At 44.1% G+C, this 19,224-nt stretch overlaps 1 protein-coding gene across 1 annotated transcript in view; it reads right to left on the bottom strand.

Annotated features, from left to right (window-relative positions):
• HERC5 (HECT and RLD domain containing E3 ubiquitin protein ligase 5) overlaps positions 1-19,224 on the bottom strand; it is a 315,041-nt gene that overhangs the window by 282,996 nt on the left and 12,821 nt on the right. The window contains exons 3-6 of the mRNA XM_069230254.1: positions 13,706-13,782; positions 7,215-7,436; positions 4,712-4,803; positions 2,363-2,493 (exon numbers count right to left, since the gene is read on the bottom strand). Coding sequence (XP_069086355.1) covers positions 2,363-2,493; positions 4,712-4,803; positions 7,215-7,436; positions 13,706-13,782 — 522 coding nt within the window. The remainder of the gene's footprint in view (positions 1-2,362; positions 2,494-4,711; positions 4,804-7,214; positions 7,437-13,705; positions 13,783-19,224) is intronic.

Raw genomic sequence — 19,224 nt, 5'->3', positions numbered from 1 at the left:
CTGGACATCACCAACAAGACCTGTCTCTGCATTTTGTGGCATGCCAAGCTACTTTCCCTCTACTACTTTAATGTTTCCTTGAAGCGAAAGGCAAGGCAGGCTTCACAGGGTGTCTCCGTGTGTTTTAGGGAGAGGCAGAGGTTGCAGACCTTGTGATGGTCACTCCAGCAGTGTTTTGCATTACACCTAGGACAGAAGTTAAATGGAATATGTTTCATAAAGCAGCCCTAGGTGCATTCTAGAGGCAGCCCCAGCAAATGGTTACTCAAATTGTCCCGGGCTTCACCAGTCGGGTCCGAACCATTGACAGTGTGGACAGAAATAAAATAAAATGAAATAAAACATTTGTAAAGCACTAACAAACACCCCAGAACAATTCACCAAGCTTTCTTTGGGTCAATAGTGTTGTTCACGTCATAGGGTTGGAAGGGGAAGGTGCTGGACCTGAGAAGGAACCAACAACTAAGACCTGTGCAGACCTCGAAGCAGTCTTCCATATGTCTGAGAATGAGGGGGTAGAAAACAATCTGAGCTCGAGTCAGTTCGCTGGTGCATTGTGGACCAATGGTGCAGTCAGAACAGGTCTTGAGATTCAAACTTCTCTGAATAAAAACAAAACAAGTTTCAAATTTTGGTGCCCAAGATTAGATTTCAGGTGTATGCAGAGCATGTGTATCTACAGCCACACATACTGTGAACACACAAATTTATAGATAGATATATTAACGTTAAGTATGTTTAAGCAAGTTTTAAAATTGCTTACCTCTAAAGTAAAATATTCTCTCAATGTAAATGTAGTAAAAATCTACCATTGATGAAAAGACACTAGATGTACACATCTGCAATACAATTACTCCCAATTTAGAAACTGCAAAATAATGGTGGCACAACATAGAAAGTAAGGGAAACATGCCTTCAAATTGTCCCTTCAAGTAAGCAGTTCTTTATCTTTAACGATGCGGCTTCACTTTCCTAGTAAGAGCATAATGCTTTTGTTGAAAAGGCCAATGAGTTCCAGATAGGAAGGGAGTGCAAGTTAGTTGTAATTTGACAATAGTTTTGAGTGTCTTTATCACACATAAGACATACATGGTAGGCTGGTAATTTGGCATTATTACTCGTACTGCATTGTGTGTGTTTTCTTTAAAGAGGGAGATAACTGCATGTTTGTCTATCTGGATTTCACTGCAAAAGAGGTGGGCATGATTACGGCGGCCACGTTTGAGTAACCCAGCAATGCTTATTTTTCTAGATGCTGAGTTCTTCAAGATGGCTATAGGCCAAGAGGGAGATTCCAAAGTGATGTTGGCAATAGGGGCTCTCTGGCAGGACTGCACCAATGGTTGAGACAGCTGGTAGGTTGGCTACTCATATGGAGCTGATTCTATCCCTGAGGAATGAGATTAGGTCACTGCAGAGGGGTGCAGGTTAAAATATCACAACAGATGATCAAGACATCTTTGGAAGCTTTACCAGTTTCAGAAATACTCAAGTGAAAATATGACATTTTAGCTATAGGAAAGGCGTGCTTCAAGCCATGGTGATAGGTGCAGCAAGCTTCCCAGAAAGCAGGACACTGGAATTCATACCAGCATCTTTGGAGTGTTCTTGTTGTTATAGTCCTTTGTGCACCATTAGTGGCTGAGGCAATCAAGTGGACAGATTTGGTTTTTTTCAGTTTTTGGCAGGTTAACTGGTCAAGAGCTCTGACAAATGCCTTTTAGATGTGAGTCACTATGTTGGCCATGGTGTTGGCAGCAGTGAGTGGCTGGAGGTCATCAGAAGCAGGGCCTTGACAAAAAGAAGTAGATTGATCGCTTGCATGGTTATGGGCAGATGGTGACTATGCAGTAGACATATGTGAGTAGGTTTCCAAGTTTCAATGATGTATGAATATTGGTAAGGTTGAGGTTTGCTCAATGGTCATTGATAGATGGGGATGGGGATATCTAAGATAACTGGCAAGAGAGAAGAGAAAGCTGAGGTAGAGGTCATGAGTCAAACTTTTGGACGTCACTGGCATGTGAACGGGTCTGGGGAGTTCTCAGTTTGATAGTGCATGTCTGACCACTCCTCTGATGACAATACACGGATAGAAGCAGAAGGTTAGGTTTTAGAAGTGTTTTTTGGAACACTGTAATGCTCATAAAATAATTGATAGTATAGCAATAAATGTGAATTTAATATATTTTCCATCCTTTATGAGCTTATGCCTTTGGAATTAATCTATATTTTTGTGTTCCACCATTTTTTTAAATGTCTGTACGCTTTGGGTTAGGAATCATTCAACTATACTTTGTGAAAATAAAACAAAATCTAGCACTGTTATGAACCAGACCACAATTATTTGCATGAACCTCACCTTCCACACGCAATCTGAGAGACATGCATCTCACGTAATTCGAGCACCAAACAAGGGAGGGGCTCGTTTCTTGCATATTTATTTCCAAGCTGTCCGTTCCCTCCTGCTCCAAATGTGTAGACCAGTCCGTCCTTTAAGAAAAAATATGAACACCTCAGTAAAACCTTAGCGCTATTTGGAGGTTTGATGAATCAATGCAGAAATTATAAAATGCAGAGATGTGAACTCATGCACAATTTAACATTTCTCATAATTGATTTTTTATGTTATGTTTAGCAGCAAAACATGATTAATGCCCACTTAAGAGCATGTAACTATAGATTTACCAAGAGAATTTATAAGTTATGACATTGCTAAAAATACAGAATTCTTCTGTTCCCACTCTCATGTAAGCAAACTGTACTAATTTGGAAACTGTTAGCTATTGAACACATAGAACAAAAAGATAAGGCTCACTAAATTCATATAAATAGAACCGATTCACACAGGTCTCCCTTTGAACACCTAGCTACACAGTGCATGCCACATTTATTCCCAAGCATACGTGCACCTCCTTCAAACAGGTTAGCAGAGCAACTGTAAACCGCCCCAGTACCCTTTTTTAATTTCAAATGCATAAGGCTGGGAGTAGAGGGTGGCATACAAATGTTTCACACTTCTTATGAACGTTTACCGTATCCTTTCAACAGAGTAGTAAAATACTGTAACAAGAACATAATGACAAGAAGGACTTGAGCAGCTGAACTCTGTCCTGTTATCCTCTTCGTGATTGTGAAAAGCTCACTCAGGCTAATTTTAACTGTCCCATACCTCCATAACCCTGAAAAAAAATGAAGAAGGTCTGGGACATTGGCTTAGTAACATTTTTGCAGTTGCAAAGTGGACACCAGGTCAGATGTCATCTGTCCTGGTAATCCTTGAATCTAATTATTTTTATGGTAAAAGAGGAGGTGCCGCTGAAGGCCTGAACAATGTGCAGGTCTATCAAGTTTCCATCTTCACTCCTAGAGAAAAGTATGACTTCTCCCATTAGCCACAGCACCACCTTGCACATAATAAATACATGACAGTTGTAAAATTCTTCCTTAACAGAGGTTTCGAGTTTGGGTTAAAAAGCTACAAAGTGAATACAAAAATCTCCTTAGCAGTTTTTGATAGAAGATGATGACTAAAGGCAGGTGTAGATAAGCAAGGCACCAAAACCACCATGAACCAGCCCAGTTCTTCCAGAAGTGGAAATTCAGGTAGGAATCCAGTTACAAAGTACAGAAAGAGTAAGGAACAAAAATAATAGCAAGTAGACGATGAATGCCTCAAAAAATTAATGTAATGAAATATGTTGAGATGAATCCTTCACTTATCAATGTTTCCTTATTTATCGTCTAGTTGGGAAATTACATTACGGGCAAAGGTTTTGCTCTATCTTGAAAGGGGAACTTCAGGCAACAATTATTGGAAATGCAACCATCTTGGGAAGTGTCATATGTATGACTTGTACTCCAGGAAGATATGTAATTTGTGATCAAAAGTAGGCCAGTCTAAACAGGTACTCCTGCAGAATAAAAACAACTTTTATCTTTGGGGTTCTTTCCTACAGCTAATTTTACATCCTGAAATAAACCTTTCTCTCCAGTGCTCATACCTACCTGTGTCTCAGTTCTATCTTCAGATTGCCTGCTTTCCACTTCATTTGTGACTCTGGTTCCTACTACCATGATGCCAATTAGTGGAGTTGCTCCCTACTCACATATTCTCTCTGGGATTTCTATCCAGTCTCCTGCCTATACTTCCTCAAAGACAGGGAAAAGTTTTAAAATGTCCACATACCAATGTATGTAGTGGGATTGTAAATCGCCCTAAAAACGTAACCTCTTGAGCTCAAAATTTTCTATTAAATGTCCTTTCAAAAGACCTCTTAACTGAGACCCTGCAAACAACGGCCCTACAACTCACTGTTTTTGCTCTCCGGTCTTGTTTCTAAGTCTCAAGATATTACCACTTTGCGAAGAATAGAGACATGATTTTCAAAGACACTTTCAGTAGAATAACTGAACTAGATATGGAATAGCAGAGCCTCTTTATGAGGTAAATAGACTCTGCCAGAGATAAGAAACACAACATTGAACATCAGTAAGGAACAATATTTAGATCCATTATCTCCCAAATAACTTAATTATAATTTACATGCACATGTATTTTCTCATTTAACACCTCAAAGCTCACTACAATTGATGATAGGACAAAGAAAACTGATAGACTGCTTCCACCTTAAATGTCACTACAGAGTATGCAGACACAAGATATGCACTCTATGTTTCTCATAAATACAATTTTGCTAAATACACATACCTTTGACAAAACAGCAGTATGTTCATCACCACAGGTGACAAATTCCACGCTTTTGTTCCACAGTGCTTCAACCACAGTTGGCAAATACTGGTCTACAAAACAGAGACAATTCAAAAACTTTGACTAATTTAATGACGCCCTGGATTTCAGACTAACAATATCTAAAATTTCACATAAGAATTACTTTACACTTTGTAAAATAAAATATTAAAGCTACAAATAATCATGCTATTGTTTGTCATCACCTAATTTAAATCTTTGAGAAATATGATTAAATAGTGGCTAAAACCAGAGGTGCAGTTCATTAGCAGCTGTTTTGCATTTCTGCTAACCATTTCTACATCATCAACCAATCATCAATGGTAAGGCCATTTAGCCCCCCCCCCACTAAGAATAGCTTGGGAAATAGACTGGTATGGCCCCATGCCCGCAGTTGCTCATGGTGGAAATACTGGTAACTTGGGCAACAGGGAAAATCCACCCCATCACAAGTCTGACGCTTAGGGTTCACTATTAAATGAGGAAATACTGTGAGAATCTATAATTCTGTGTGTAAATCCCCTGATAATTCCTCAATTCGGCCTGGACTTTCATCCAAAGATTTTGGCTGTTTTGAGCAGCTGAAATACCCAGATGAATCTAAACAGATCCACAGTGTTACTGTGGAACTTATGTTTCCAATGGGGCTTGTAGCTGCAACTACCACCCCATTGGAATAAAGTGGCGACTTGTAATAAGGGTCAGAGTGTTTATAACTAATGGGCCGATTTAGATGTTGGCAGAGAGGGAACTCCATTGCTATTGCAACGGAGTTCCCTACCCACCATCTCAGTGGTCCATCCACCCGATTTAAATGCGGGTGGACCAAAGGTATTGCTACAGCAGTGACTACAGCATCACTACCTTAGCTAAACTTCTCTGAAAGCCCAACGGATGGACAGACAACAGCCATTTTTTTACTGTTCATCACCACCAGGCAAACCCTGGCGGTAAGGTGACAGTGAAAATTTAAAAATGTCCCCATCGCAATGGGGGATGACTCCCATGGTGAAGGGGACATAGGCCCTCATTCGGACCTGGGCGGGCGGCGGAGGCCGCCCGCCAAAGTCCCGCCGCCAGGTTACCGTTCCGCGGTCGAAAGACCGCGGCGGTAATTCTGACTTTCCCGCTGGGCTGGCGGGCGGCCGCCTTCAGGCCGCCCGCCAGCCCAGCGGGAAAGAGGCTACCACGATGAAGCCGGCTCGGAATCGAGCCGGCGGAGTGGAAGCTGTGCGACGGGTGCAGTTGCACCCGTCGCGTATTTCACTGTCTGTGCAGCAGACAGTGAAATACATTTAGGGGCCCTCTTACGGGGGCCCTTGCAGTGCCCATGCCAGTGGCATGGGCACTGCAGGGGCCCCCAGGGGCCCCGCGACCCCCCCTACCGCCATCCGGTTCCCGGCGGGAGAACCGCCGGGAACTGGATGGCGGTAGGGGGGGTCGGAATCCCCTCGGCGGCGCAGCTAGCTGCGCCGCCTTGGAGGATTCCAATGGGCGGCAGTACACTGGCGGGAGCCCGCCAGTGTTGCCGGTCCGACCGCGGCTTTACCGCCGCGGTCAGAATGCCCATTGGAGCACCGCCGGCCTGTCGGCGGTGCTCCCGCGGTCCTCCAACCCGGCGGTCATGGACCGCCAGGGTTGGAATGACCACCATAATCTCTTTTATTTTCAAAAAGAAAATCCTGTATGGGGTTTTCTTTTGAAAATAAAAAAGCAGACAGTTTGGTGGAAGGCTGTATCCTGTTGACGGAGCACTGCACCAAACAGAGAAAAGCACTGGCAGGAACCGCTGTAATGGAGGTTCCGACCAATACTTTAAAAATGATTCGCCAGTTTGGTTGTCATTTCTAAGTTTGGCAGGCGGCACCTCTTTGAGCGCGATTGAGTAATTTGCTCTGTCCCCCAGGGGGAGAAACGGACCTTCCACCGATATATAAACTGGCCCCTAAGTCTTTTATAAAAAAATTAAAAAAAAGAGGAAAAGAGCATTTTGAGACTGGGCCTCACACTGTGGAAGCGCAATATCGCCGAGAATTAGAGGAAACAAGTACCTCTGAGTCTAGCCCAATGGAAGCGACATATGGACAGGTGTTGCATCCTGGAAATTCCCATTTATGAAACCAGGTGATGTCCCTACAAATACAGAAGCGTTTTGGGGAGCTGGGAGTAAAAACAAAACAAGAAGGAACCCCCAAGAGGGAGTGTCATGCCTGGCAATTGATTGAGGCTGAGAAGACAACTACTGTGTGTATAACTGCAAATTAGAAAATGATAGGGATGGGAAAACTGGGGCAACCAATGTCTTTATTTTGTTGTACTTACTGTGATTTCGCTCAAGTGGGACAGAGTTTAGAGTGTCGCAGCATACTGCACAGTTCAATGCTCATCCAGAATTGTTTGTGATAGTGATACTGAACACTGCTATATTCCATAAATATATATGTTTCTTCCACATTTTACTTACTTTCCATATGGCCAAGTCCAAGCTGTCCAGCAGTATTATTTCCCCAGGAATAAACAGTGCCTGTTAGAGAAAGGGCAACACTATGGGCACTTCCTGCAGTAATCTGCACCAAGGGGCTACCTTTCAGGTGTTCCACAAGCTGTGGGGTGCTCTCACGCAAAGGTTGAGATCTAAGCCCCAGCTGGCCATGAGTGTTCTCTCCCCATGTAAAAAGCTCTCCACCTTGAAAGACCAAAAAAAACAGACACATATTAATTCCTATGAAAGCTTACTGCATCAGCAATTTGTGCATAAAGGGATAGATGTTTAAATAATGGCAAGGTAACAGTATGAGTACAGAAAGTTTTCCTTCTGATGCATACCAACACTGGGTTTCTAACTCACGAAATTACATTTTTTGAAGTACTCTAATCCACTTCCTTTTCCTCTATGAGATACTGTCATTGGCATGGCAGGCGCACTCATGTTTACAGTTTACCATTTTCCGCACAAAATGTGGCTCACCATAGTTATGAACCGTCAGCTCCAATACAGTTGTACATAACCTTGCTCTCAATAGGTGAGAGATCTTCTACATACTAACACCACCATGCATCTCTTTACAAGAACCTGTAAATCCAGACACCATCATTCATTGATAGAAATGATAGTTCTATTGACCAATCATCAAGCTTCATTTTGTATAAATTACCCATATTTGAAGGGGGCTGGTACCTTCATGAAAGGGAACTACAGACACTAGATTAGTCTTTCACCCTACAACTCAAGATGCCTATCCTTCATTGTTTGCTTACCTACTCTCGGATAGCAGGGAATAATCTCCTGTTCTCTCTGAGCATCCACGATTAAGGAATTTCTCTCCGAATTAGAATATCATGTAATACATAAGATTACTGGAGGGGCCACCCAGCACATATATACATGAAAGGTGTCAAAAGTCAGCCAAAAAGAGCAGAATAGTGACATTGGTAATAATGGTAGTTCTTGATTATAGCAGAGCTCAAAAGCAAGGCACCAAAACCTCACTTATACAAAGGTTGAGAAAGAGCTTATCATAAGGTCTTCCAGAATAAAGATTCCAAAGAGAATCCTGGAGAGGAAATAGGGGGCAAAATTCAGGCTGAGAAGTTATCAGAATAGGCACTTGTTAGACCGGTAAACCATAGGGTGGGCTCTTTCCCCAAACTTTTTTGCCTTCACCTCTCCTATTTCTGCTGACTTTGAACACTGCTAACCAGTGTTAAGCTGCTGGTGATCACTCCCTAAAACATAATAAAATTGGTTTACACGTGATTGGCATATTTAATTTACTTATTAGTCCCTAGTAAAGGGCCTGTAAATTAAATGCTACTAGTGAGCTTGCAACACTTATTGTGCCACCCACCTACGTAGCCCTGTAAATCATGCCTTAGTTCTGCCATTGAAGCTTGCTAGCAGTGTGAAACTGCCAATTCGACTTGGCATAGTAACCCCTTTGCCATGCCTAAAACTCCCTTTTTAATACATATAAGTCACCCCTAAGTTAGGACCTAAATAGCCTCTAGGGCAGGGTGCATAGTGATTAAAATGTTGGACATGTACTTTTAAGTTTTACATGTCCTGGTAGTGAACAATTCGATTTTCACTACTGTGAGGTCTGCCTCTTCCATTGGATAACATTGGTTTACCTTATAACCTTTAATAAGTGCTACGTTTTGATTTGGGAGCAGGTAGGAAAAGTCAAGTTTGGTGTCTGAGAAACTGTAATTTAAAATCCTCTTTAATGGTAAAGTTGGATATTAAATCACAATTTCAGAAATGCTAATTTTAGAAATTTGGCATTTTTCTTCCCCATAAGGTACCTTTAGCCTGTTCCTGAGTCATATGACTAGATGTGAGTGGCAGTTGGTCTATGTATATCCTTCCCAAACAGCCACACAATAGGAGGACTAGGTGTGCTTTGATCTGTCACTTTAGGTAAGATGGAGGGGTGGAGCTGGGCACAGGCACACTTGCAACTCAATAGGCTGTGCCCTGCTCTCACACAAAGGGGTCCAAACTGTAGACAGGCTGGAACCAGACAAAATAGGCAGGAAATTCCAAGCCCTTGTGAAAGGGCAATTTTCAAAAACATCTTAAACTTTGCCTACTTCAAAGAAGGAACCAGGTATAAACAGGCATTGGTAAAGCCAACAGGTCTCACCTATGCAAGAACTATTGGCTTCACCAATATGTTTTAGCCATGCTCTACACCAATGTGGCTTCTGTTCAGTGTGGCGAAAATCTAGTGGGGTAGATGAGAGTGGAGTGGCGTAGAGTGTCATGGAGTGACACAGAGTGTTGTGGAGTGGCTTAGAGTGAAGTGTCATGGAATAGAGTGGCAAAGCAAATAGTGGAGGGACACAGAGTGGAGTGGAGTGCCGTGGCATAGAGTGGAGTAGATGGCTGTGGCATAGAGTGGAGGGGTGTAGAGTGGAGTGCAGTGTCATAGAGTGGAGTGGTGAGAAGTAGAGTGGAGTGGAGTGGCATCGAGTGGAGTATCATAGAGTGGCATAGACTGGAGTGGTGAAGAGTGGAACAGAGTGTCATAGAGTGCAGTGGTGTGGCATAGGGGGTTGTAAAGTGTCCTAGAATGCAGTGTAGTATCGTGGAGGGTCAACAAATGGCGTAGAATGGAGTGAAGTGACTTGGAGTGGCACAGATTGGAGTGACATAGAGTGTCACAGATGTTTGCAGAGCGGAGTGTTGCAGAGTGGAGCAGCAAAGACAGGAGTAGAGTGGTGTAGAGTAGAGTGGAGTGCTGTACAGTGGTATGAGTGGCAGAGAGCAGAGAGGAGTGGAGTGCTGAAGAGTGGCGTGGAGTGGCAAAGAGTGGAGTGCTGTAATGTGGCGGCAAGTGGCATAGAGTGGCAAACAGTGGATCAAAGTGGAGTGGCATTGAGTGGAGTAGAGTTTCATAGAGTGGAGTGATGTAGAGTTAAGGGGCATAGAATGGAGTGGCATAGAGCTGATTTTTAGGGTTTTCAACGTGATCTGGTGCATCGCTGGTGGGATGTAAATGCTCAGGACATTGTATGGAGTGCCCTCTATCATACTCTCTAACAGAATGTATCAGCCTTGGGTGTCACGTGTGATTTTGGTTACGGCCATTGGTAGTGATTTTTGTAGGAGGATGGCTACCCCAAGGACTCTCTAGTATGCCTCACGTTAAATATCCTATCATATCCCTTGCGGGCAATGAATTGACAGTTGTGGCCTTGTAAGTGAGTTTCCTGTAGTAGCACTATCCCTGGGGTATGTCGTCATAAAAACTGAAACACTGCTCTCCTCTTAATCCGGTCCAGAAGGATGCTAACATTCCATGTTCTAATTGCTAGGGACTGAGACATAGCAGGAGCAGTAGAGATAATCTGTGGGTATTGCGTTGTGTCCCCCATTTACCCAGGGGGTGCTGTCGGCACAGGTGAAACTAGTAGGGACCACTAGCTGGGATCCTATCGGGCGGGCAAGGAATTATTTATCCTTCTGAAGTCAATACAAAGCAAAGCAGAGCAGTACAAACAAAACACAAATATGTATAAAAACACCTCACACCCCACAAAATCATAGAACAAACTATTCAAATATGGGGGGTAGATGTAGCAAAGCAGGCCAATAAGTCCCCCACTCGCCATCCCCGAAAACTGCAATTATTAATACCATATCAGGATACGATAGTGCTGCCGTGTAGAAATGATCTGAGTTGCAAGTGTGCAAAGTTATCCGGAGTTCAAGTCTGCGGGTAGGTCGGTGTTGTGTTGAAATGCAGAAGTAGTGTCCTCTGACTGATGTCCTTTTTCGCCCTTGGATTTTGAGGTGACATCCCCATCAAGATGTCCTGTTTGCCATCGTTTTGACCTCTTACTCTTGCGCTTGCCATTTGGTCTCTCGGAGCCCTGTTTGTGTGAGTTGAGTTAGAGGGACCCAACGGATGAGGGGGTTTGGGGGAAAGTGGGAGCTGCTCATTCAGCCATGTCCATGCTTCCTTTGGGGAGTCAAAGAAGATTGTTTTCGATTGATGGACCACTTGCAGTTTAGCAGTGTACAGGAGTATGTAAGGAACCTGTGTGGCCTGTAGTTTGACTTTAACTTGATCCAAAGACTTATGTTGTGTTTGCACTATGCGGGAATAATCTGCAAAGCTCAGAATGCGTCCTGATTAGAATGACAAGTCTTTTGTGAGATGAGGGCCCTTCAGGATTGCATCACAGTGTCTGCAGTTTGAAAAGCATGCTATTAAGGGCATAGGTGAAATGAAATGGAGGTTTTTATGGCAGGCCCTATTTACAGTGTCCTCCACATGGTCTTCAAGGGTCTTTGTGTCGCAGGATAGTCGGATTACCTCTGAAGAGAGGTGTTTGATAGTGTCTTCCAGGGTTGAGATTCTTTACTCGGCTCCCGAAACTGTCTCAAATATTTGACAAGGTACTGAAAGAGCAGGGCCACATCCACTCCAAGTTCCCCTATTTTCGTCTCCAGTATTGTTTTAAATTTGTGAATGGCTTGCAGAATGATAGACATGTTGTCCCAATTCGCCGGAGTGTCAGTCCTGGGGTTACCCTCTGGGGTCACCTTCATTCCCTCCAGTGGAACCGTGTATTAGTCCATCGTAGCCAGGCCCATCGGGCCCTTGTTGCAGCCCATAGCTCTGTCCCTAAATATGGATTCAGATCAAGTTGTGCTGGAATGGTAGACAAGGTAGTGTTTCACAGGAGGGGTGGCTATCACCCAGGGTTCTGCAGAGTTCATGCCGTGGGAGAAGGAACCCACCCACTTGCACTAGAAAAGACCACAGGAGGAGTGGGATCTCCTGCGCAGCACCAGCGGTTGCTCCTAGCATTCTCCCCGGTTACCGCAGTTCCCCTGCGGGTATATAGGCTGCCCTGGGCACAGTTCACACTGTAGAGGTTTGTCCTCGCTGATCACTTGTCCCTGATATAATTGGCAAAGGGCGGGAGGCACAGTTGATTTCTGTATTTCACCCCGGACTAGGGCTTGTCCTTTGCATCCTAGTTTTGCCCTCTGTGTCACAGCATTAGTGGTATGGTCCCAGTCCCCTCAGTCGAGTTAACCACAGGATAATGGCGGTGCTAAGTAATGAGTTTAGGGCCCTCACACCACCATCCCATTCCTCATGCTCCAAAGTTCAAGCCCCCCCGAGGATCAAGGCCAGATGTGTAGATGATGGTTTGCACGGTGGGGTTACTCAGGGAAAATCAGTTTGTGTGGCTCTTGGACCTGGGCCCAGAAGTATGTTTAAGAACCGCTGGGTTTAGGTGTGAGTCAGTCAGAGGGTGATGTGTAAGCATATCGGGCTGCAATGAGTCAGTATGCATGTGGAGGCAAATAAAAGGGTAAGAGAGAATTCTAGGTGCCGCTCCAGAGGTCTTCAGGCGCGCAGTCCTGGTCTGTGTAGTGAGGCCCTGAGGGCTGGGTCCCCATTCCTGGTGGGCCTGGTGGGCCAGCTCTGTTGCAACCCACCCCACATGCCGTGCAGGCCGTGGAGGGGTCCCGGCCATGATCTGCAGCCTGAGGGTGAAACGCGGTCAAGCAGCATCCAAACTTAAAAGAAGTCACTGCACTGCCCGGGGCTCGAAACTGCTGATGACTGGTTGCAGCAGGATCATTTTTGTGACTTTGGCGCCTACTGTGAGACAGACTGAGGAATGCCTCTCAGTCCTGGTCCACCATTATGAGAAGGCACGTGCCAGGTCACGTCTGCCTCGCCTGCCTCCGGAACATTTGGGGCACCCCTGAAATAGGTTTCCTATGTTGCAGCAGGTGATTAGGGGGTCAAAAAGGTGTCCCCCACATTGCTAGGGCACGCCAGAACCCTAGGAAGGTGCTGAAGGAGCGATGGTAATTGGAGCCTAAAAAGTTACTCCCAGCATCTTGGCCACCCAGACCACACCCCCAATATGTAGATTTCAAACTTTACAAGAAGACACATGGAGAACAACTTCTTAGATTGAATGTCAGTATTCATTAAAATGTCATCCAACTATCCTGTTTTGTCTTCCAACATCTCATATCCTGCTCAACTAGTATCAATATTAGTTGTACACCATAGAATAGCTAACATCCCCAACATTACATTCTGCCCAATTAACTGCAATCTTCAAAATTATTTCCCACCCTATGAACTATGCATGGTTGTCAACAAGCCTGTCTTAATCCCACTCCTAAACAAAGTCCCTTTGTTTCATGCTACAGCCAATTCAGCTATTGTGAAATGGAAGACTTTTACACTGTATGCTTTTGTTTATTACATAACATGGACCTATTTGGCCATACCCAATACATTTGACAACTAGGATTTAACGTGTAGAGTTCTGAAGCACAGGCTTGAGCTATGCTTTCAAATCCATTGATTTTTGCTGTAGTATAGGCATGTTACAGCTCTAATTATATCATTTCATATAAACATCTACTCTTTGAAATAACATACCATTGACGTAAGGCATGCTAATTACCTTTTGAGAGTGCCATGCAGTGATGGTCACCACACGCAACTTGAATGATGTGTCTGTCATGTAAACGCTTGATTGGACTGTAAACGAAAAAAATGCATTTCATTGCTAAGACATTATTTTGATATGTGCCAAAACACTGCACAATACTGTAACTGTAATAGCCAGCTCACGCTGCCCTGTAATGGGATCAACAGGACTTTAATAAACCAGATGAGATACACAAATGACTGTTTCAAGGTATAATCGGAGCATCAGACCAAAATCAATTCACTTCAACCTGCTGAAGTAAAGGTAGCACATCTTCACAACTGTGAATGCTACCACAAAGTAAACAGGAGGACCTCTGTCTAAAGAATTCTGATTTGGAAATGGACTGGGTCGAGGTCATCTCATTCTACTACTAACCCTATAACAGCTGTCAATATCTCAAAGCTTACCAGAGGCCAAAATCTTCAGTTGTGTCCTGAAAATACATACTTCCTGGCACACTGCAGAAAGATTACATGTAATGTGTGTGAGAGAAACAGACTTGACAGAAGGTCCTCACAGAGGAAAATAAAAAGTATCTTTAAAGATGTTTGTGTCTCTCTCTTCAGTTGTATTGGCCCAGCACAAGACTTACTGGTTGCGGGTTGCAAGTATCTATGCTCCAGAAGGTAACACAGCTAAATGAATAAAGAACATAAGGTACAAACTAAGGCCATACAAATGCAAATGTATTAGCTGGTCATAGATGTTAGCTTTCATGATTTTAGAGGCTTATTTCTGACCTTCCCCCACCCCGACAGACCATGCCCACAACCTTGGCATCATCCTGGACATCAAGTTATCTATGCAGAAACAGGTAAACGCAGTCTTGTCGGCCTTCTTCCACACCCTACTTGAGCTCTGTAACATCTTCAGGTGACTACCAATCAATACCAGAATGACCATCACTCAAGCCCCTGTCACCATCAGCCTGGACTACAGTACCACTCCTTACATAGGAATCACTGCACACCTCCTGAAGAGACTACAGACATTACAAAACTCAGCCGCAAGATTCATCCTTGACCTCCCGAGATGGACCCACATCACCCTGCAGCTTAAGAAGCTACATTGGCTCCCGATCCAGAAGAGATCCTAGTTCAAGATGCTAACCCACGCATACAAAGCCCTGCACAACAAAGGACCAGCATACATCACCAAACAAATGACCTTTCACCAGCCGACCAGACATCTGCAATCTGTCTCTCTTTTCCTCGCAGACACCCCCCGGGTCCGCCGATCCAACAGCAGAGGATGCTCCTTCTGTCACCTGGCGGTCAAAACCTGGAATGATCTTCCCCTGCACTTCAGAAATGCCACATCACTCTGGGAATTCAGGAAAGGACTCCAGACACGGCTGTTCGAATGAAAAGAGCACCATGAAGCAGCTAGTAACTCCAGCACCTTGAGATCCTCACAGGTGATTGATTGACAGAGGGAGTGCCAATATACTGTCCATTGTTGGAACAGACTTCCTCTGCAAGGGCATGTACAGCAATGGTGCTATTTCATGTTCGTATTTCTGGCTAACTTATTTTTTTCCTCCAGTAATCCCTGCAAATCTGCTGGAGGTGCTCCACATTTCAACCTTCTTTATCGTCAGCAGAGCTAGACTAAACTGACAGGTTGTTCACCCAAAGTATACGCTCACCCTAACTGAAGGTGTCTAATGCCTGCTCACACCAGGTTATATAAAATGACTGGTGCTCGTGGTGGTGGTGGCAGCAATTTTAGTTCAGGGAGGCAGACCTGTTTACATCAACTCTGCAGGAGGATTGCCAACTTGCTCTTTCCTATAAGGCTGCATCCAATCTCCCATGACTCATGTCCTTTGCCTAGTAACAGGTGTAGGATATGTGCATGCATGTGTAGCACATGGGCGACTTACAGTTCAACATATTGCAAAATGGAACTCTGTGTTTTTGGTCTACACAAGATGATGAGCTGTACTTTGCCCATTGGAGACATGGCAACTTCCCCAGCCCTATCACCCAAAGCACCCTCACAAAAACTGAAATTAACTGGTGGACAGGGGATGTTTCTCCATCCCTTCCAATGTCTAGTTGTCTAATGTAGGTTCCCTGTGCTGGGTAAACGATTTTCCATGTGATGCAGGCTATTTCATAGCACAACACAAGAAATCCTGCAAAAGGAATGAGACAGACTTTACCCTGAAAGGAGGAATATTTTGAACTTTATAAAAGTCAGCTCTTTGATTGGCTAAAACTGACTTTCTCGGCTTCTACACTATACTGTTAGTGGCCTCTTTCAGCTAGGAAACTATAAATTGTCATGACCTGAGTGATCCCTTTTCCTCAGTGCAGGGTATAATTATATGAGGGGCAGAAAGAACATTAGCTGGTGGGTGGATGTCTTGTCAGGCTAGGCCAAGCCTAGATTTCTGGAACACCTTACTGTTGCAACCAGAGTGACAGAAGAGAAGCTGGACTTGTCTATGAAAACTGATCCCTGTCATGTTGAGCACATAAACAACACTGAGCTGACCAACAAATCTGCATGGAGGATGCATCAATCAAATAGGCTACCCAGGATCTAAGAGGTCTCTGCAGGCCAGGAGGCCTGGATAAGCAGATCCACACCAGCAGATAATGCACAATTTGGGTCTTTGTGCAGCAGAGACGCCTTTCTGCTTGATCTAATTTGAGCTTGCATCATTCCCAAACTGATCATACCCTTATGGTACTTGTACCCCCATCCCCCCATCAATTGCTGAGAAGCTCAAATATCTTTTCTTCACACCTGTACCACTAGGGGTATGTTCTGTTGAATTTAGCCTGTCAAGCACATTTTGGTGCTGTGTGAACTCTTTTGAATGCCTATTGCAGAGATGTTGGACAAAAAGGTAATGAGTGGGCCCTCACATCCAGTACGAAGTTACTAGTCGTGAAGCCTTGGATACTGCTAAGTGCCTCAATCAGTTTGCTCTCTCCACCACTGGAAAATCCTGATGGTGTCTGGCCCTTCTTGAGCTACAGGTGCTTCAACTTTAGATCCCCCACGAAACATCAGTGAGTGCGTGCCGGCACACTACTACACCTGTTACCACTGGCAGAATTAGGAGGCCATTTGGGTTCTTATTTGGTCTCCACCTGACTTGTGTGAGGAATGGACAGAGATTATCAGATTACTGATAGCCAGCTCACATTAAACAGTGATACCCTTAGCACCCTCTTTTACTTGGGTGGACCCTTGTTATATCAGCAGTGGTTGTTCTATGTGAAGGACTTTGCCAAGGTTCAACACACATCTCTTGCATACCTTGTTGGATAGACAGAAGGACAATGCCTTTCTCTAGCCACTATGTTACCTGATGGTAAGTACATATATGTAGAAATAGGCAGGTGTCCTGTAAAGAGTCGGTGAAATTGGAGGAAAGAGTAAATTAGATGGAATAACACACTCAGGGAAGGAATGTTCAGTTGCAAGGTAGAAGTAGTCCAAGAAAATGCACTAGACTGCCGAAAGGCAGCACAGAACATAAATCACAACAAAGCTGGGTTCAAGCTGGAGCTTCTACACTGAAGGGAAAAAAAGAAAAAAATCAGAGCACAAAAGAAACAAAGGACAATGATTGAAATGAAAAAGGGGTAAAAAGGGAACCAAATATGTTGTAACATATTTTTCCTGAATTACTGGACTCCTTATATAATAGAATACAGTAAGTGACAGAAAGGAAATATGGGATCTAAGTTGGATTGGGACTGACATATTTATTGAAGGATGGCAGACATCTTGTAATGTGAAAGAGAAAGAAGGCAGTATGTCATACTGTGTCAGTAAAAAGAAAACAGTACATTTTCTACAACACCTTCCTACAGTAGAGTAGGAAAAACATTTTGTCATGGACCTGGCCATACCATGCAGAATTACACAACCAATTGGCAAGGGAGGCTGTGTACAGGAATTGGCTGCAACCTCTCTGAGGAACATGTGTGGTGATGTGGAGTACCCAGGGGATGTTGTGCACTGCAGCCCTGTAACCTCTGAGGCAGACACGCACCACTGGTCAGTGCTCCTGGGAGACAGTGCTGCAAACCACACCCCCAAAAGGGAACCCACATCTGTGGTGCACAACAGTATTTTGTAACGATTTATAATGAAAGAAATTGCAGCTGTTCACTTTGTAGAGAAATCCTCAGAATACTAAAAGAGAGTGATGTATCGTTCCTGTTCCTCATAGCTAGACTATGAGGCAGAGTATAGCTCCCTATGATCTTTTGCAAATGAAGGGGGTGGTGAAATATAGCCTGCATTGCTACTTATTGTACCTTCACAGCACACTGATGGAGAGTGAGAGCAGAAGAGGTCTGGCTATTGTTGCCAAGGGCAAGTGAAGAAGGGTAGCCAAACAGACAGGCATTGTAGGATTCACGTTTGCCTGCTGAAGAAATGTAGTCAAAGTTAGCTTGAAAAAGGAGTTGACCTTAGGTAGACCTTGTTTCATTACAGTGTAACTGCAACTGAAAGAGCACAAGCGCTAGAGCACAATTGGTACACTAGGTCAGATGTAGAGTGTAAGGAAATGCCTCTTTTTGCACGATCACCCCTAAGGTTGTGCACTTATCCTGCTGGTTTGTCAACTCTAAGAATGCACTGACACCCGCTAACCAGCCCTCAGTGCCAGTGTTGTAGCCTATTACAAAGTGTATGTTGAATTGGCTACCCCCAATTGCGCTAAGCTGACTTGCTTATAAGTCCCTGGAATATAGTACCCAGGGCATGTAAGGCAGAGTGTCCACTCAGGGCTGCAGTACTGTGTGCCACTCTGTATGCAACAAAATACAAAATGGCTCCCAGACTGCCACTGCAGCCAGGAAGGGAAGTTTTAAAACTGCTATCTCAACTAAAACCAATGGCAAAGCAACCACTTCCCATAAGGATATATGTAAGCTCCCCTCAGGAAGCCCTATTGGGCCTTAAGACAGGGAGTGGTGTATTATTAAGTAGGACGTATACTTTTAATATATGGCTTACCAGCAAAATGTCCAAATTGTTGTTTTTGCTGTGGAAAAGCTAGTGGCACCATTGGCTAACACAGAGTCACTGGCTGACTCCTCAGTCTGACAAACTTCTGAATGGGACTACTAAAATGGGTATTTTCAGGTATCAAATTATTAGGTATTAAACCCGATTTGATGCCCAAGATGAATGTAATTTCACTTTTCAGGAAACACAACCTTTAGAAAGTGGGCTCTCACTTGCCCAGTTTGTACAGTGGTGTTGCAGAGTTGCTGGCCACCAAACAGCTGTCTTTCTTTATGGTGAGTAGTGTGAATGACTCCCAGGCTTAGGATCAATAGGAGCCTCCTACAGGGAAAGGTGTTACCTCCCCTTTGCAGGAAGCCACTCAGGGTGATGACCCCAGAGGCAAGCTTCAAAGACGATGCCACCTTTGGTGGGCAAATGTTGATCACATTCTTAAAAGGCTGCTCCTTTCTTCAGGTAGGCGGTCTGAAGGTGGGAACAGAGAG

The sequence above is a fragment of the Pleurodeles waltl genome, chromosome 1_1 (assembly GCF_031143425.1).
Source record: "Pleurodeles waltl isolate 20211129_DDA chromosome 1_1, aPleWal1.hap1.20221129, whole genome shotgun sequence".
Taxonomy (NCBI): domain Eukaryota; kingdom Metazoa; phylum Chordata; class Amphibia; order Caudata; family Salamandridae; genus Pleurodeles; species Pleurodeles waltl.
This window is presented reverse-complemented; position numbering and strand designations above follow the sequence as displayed.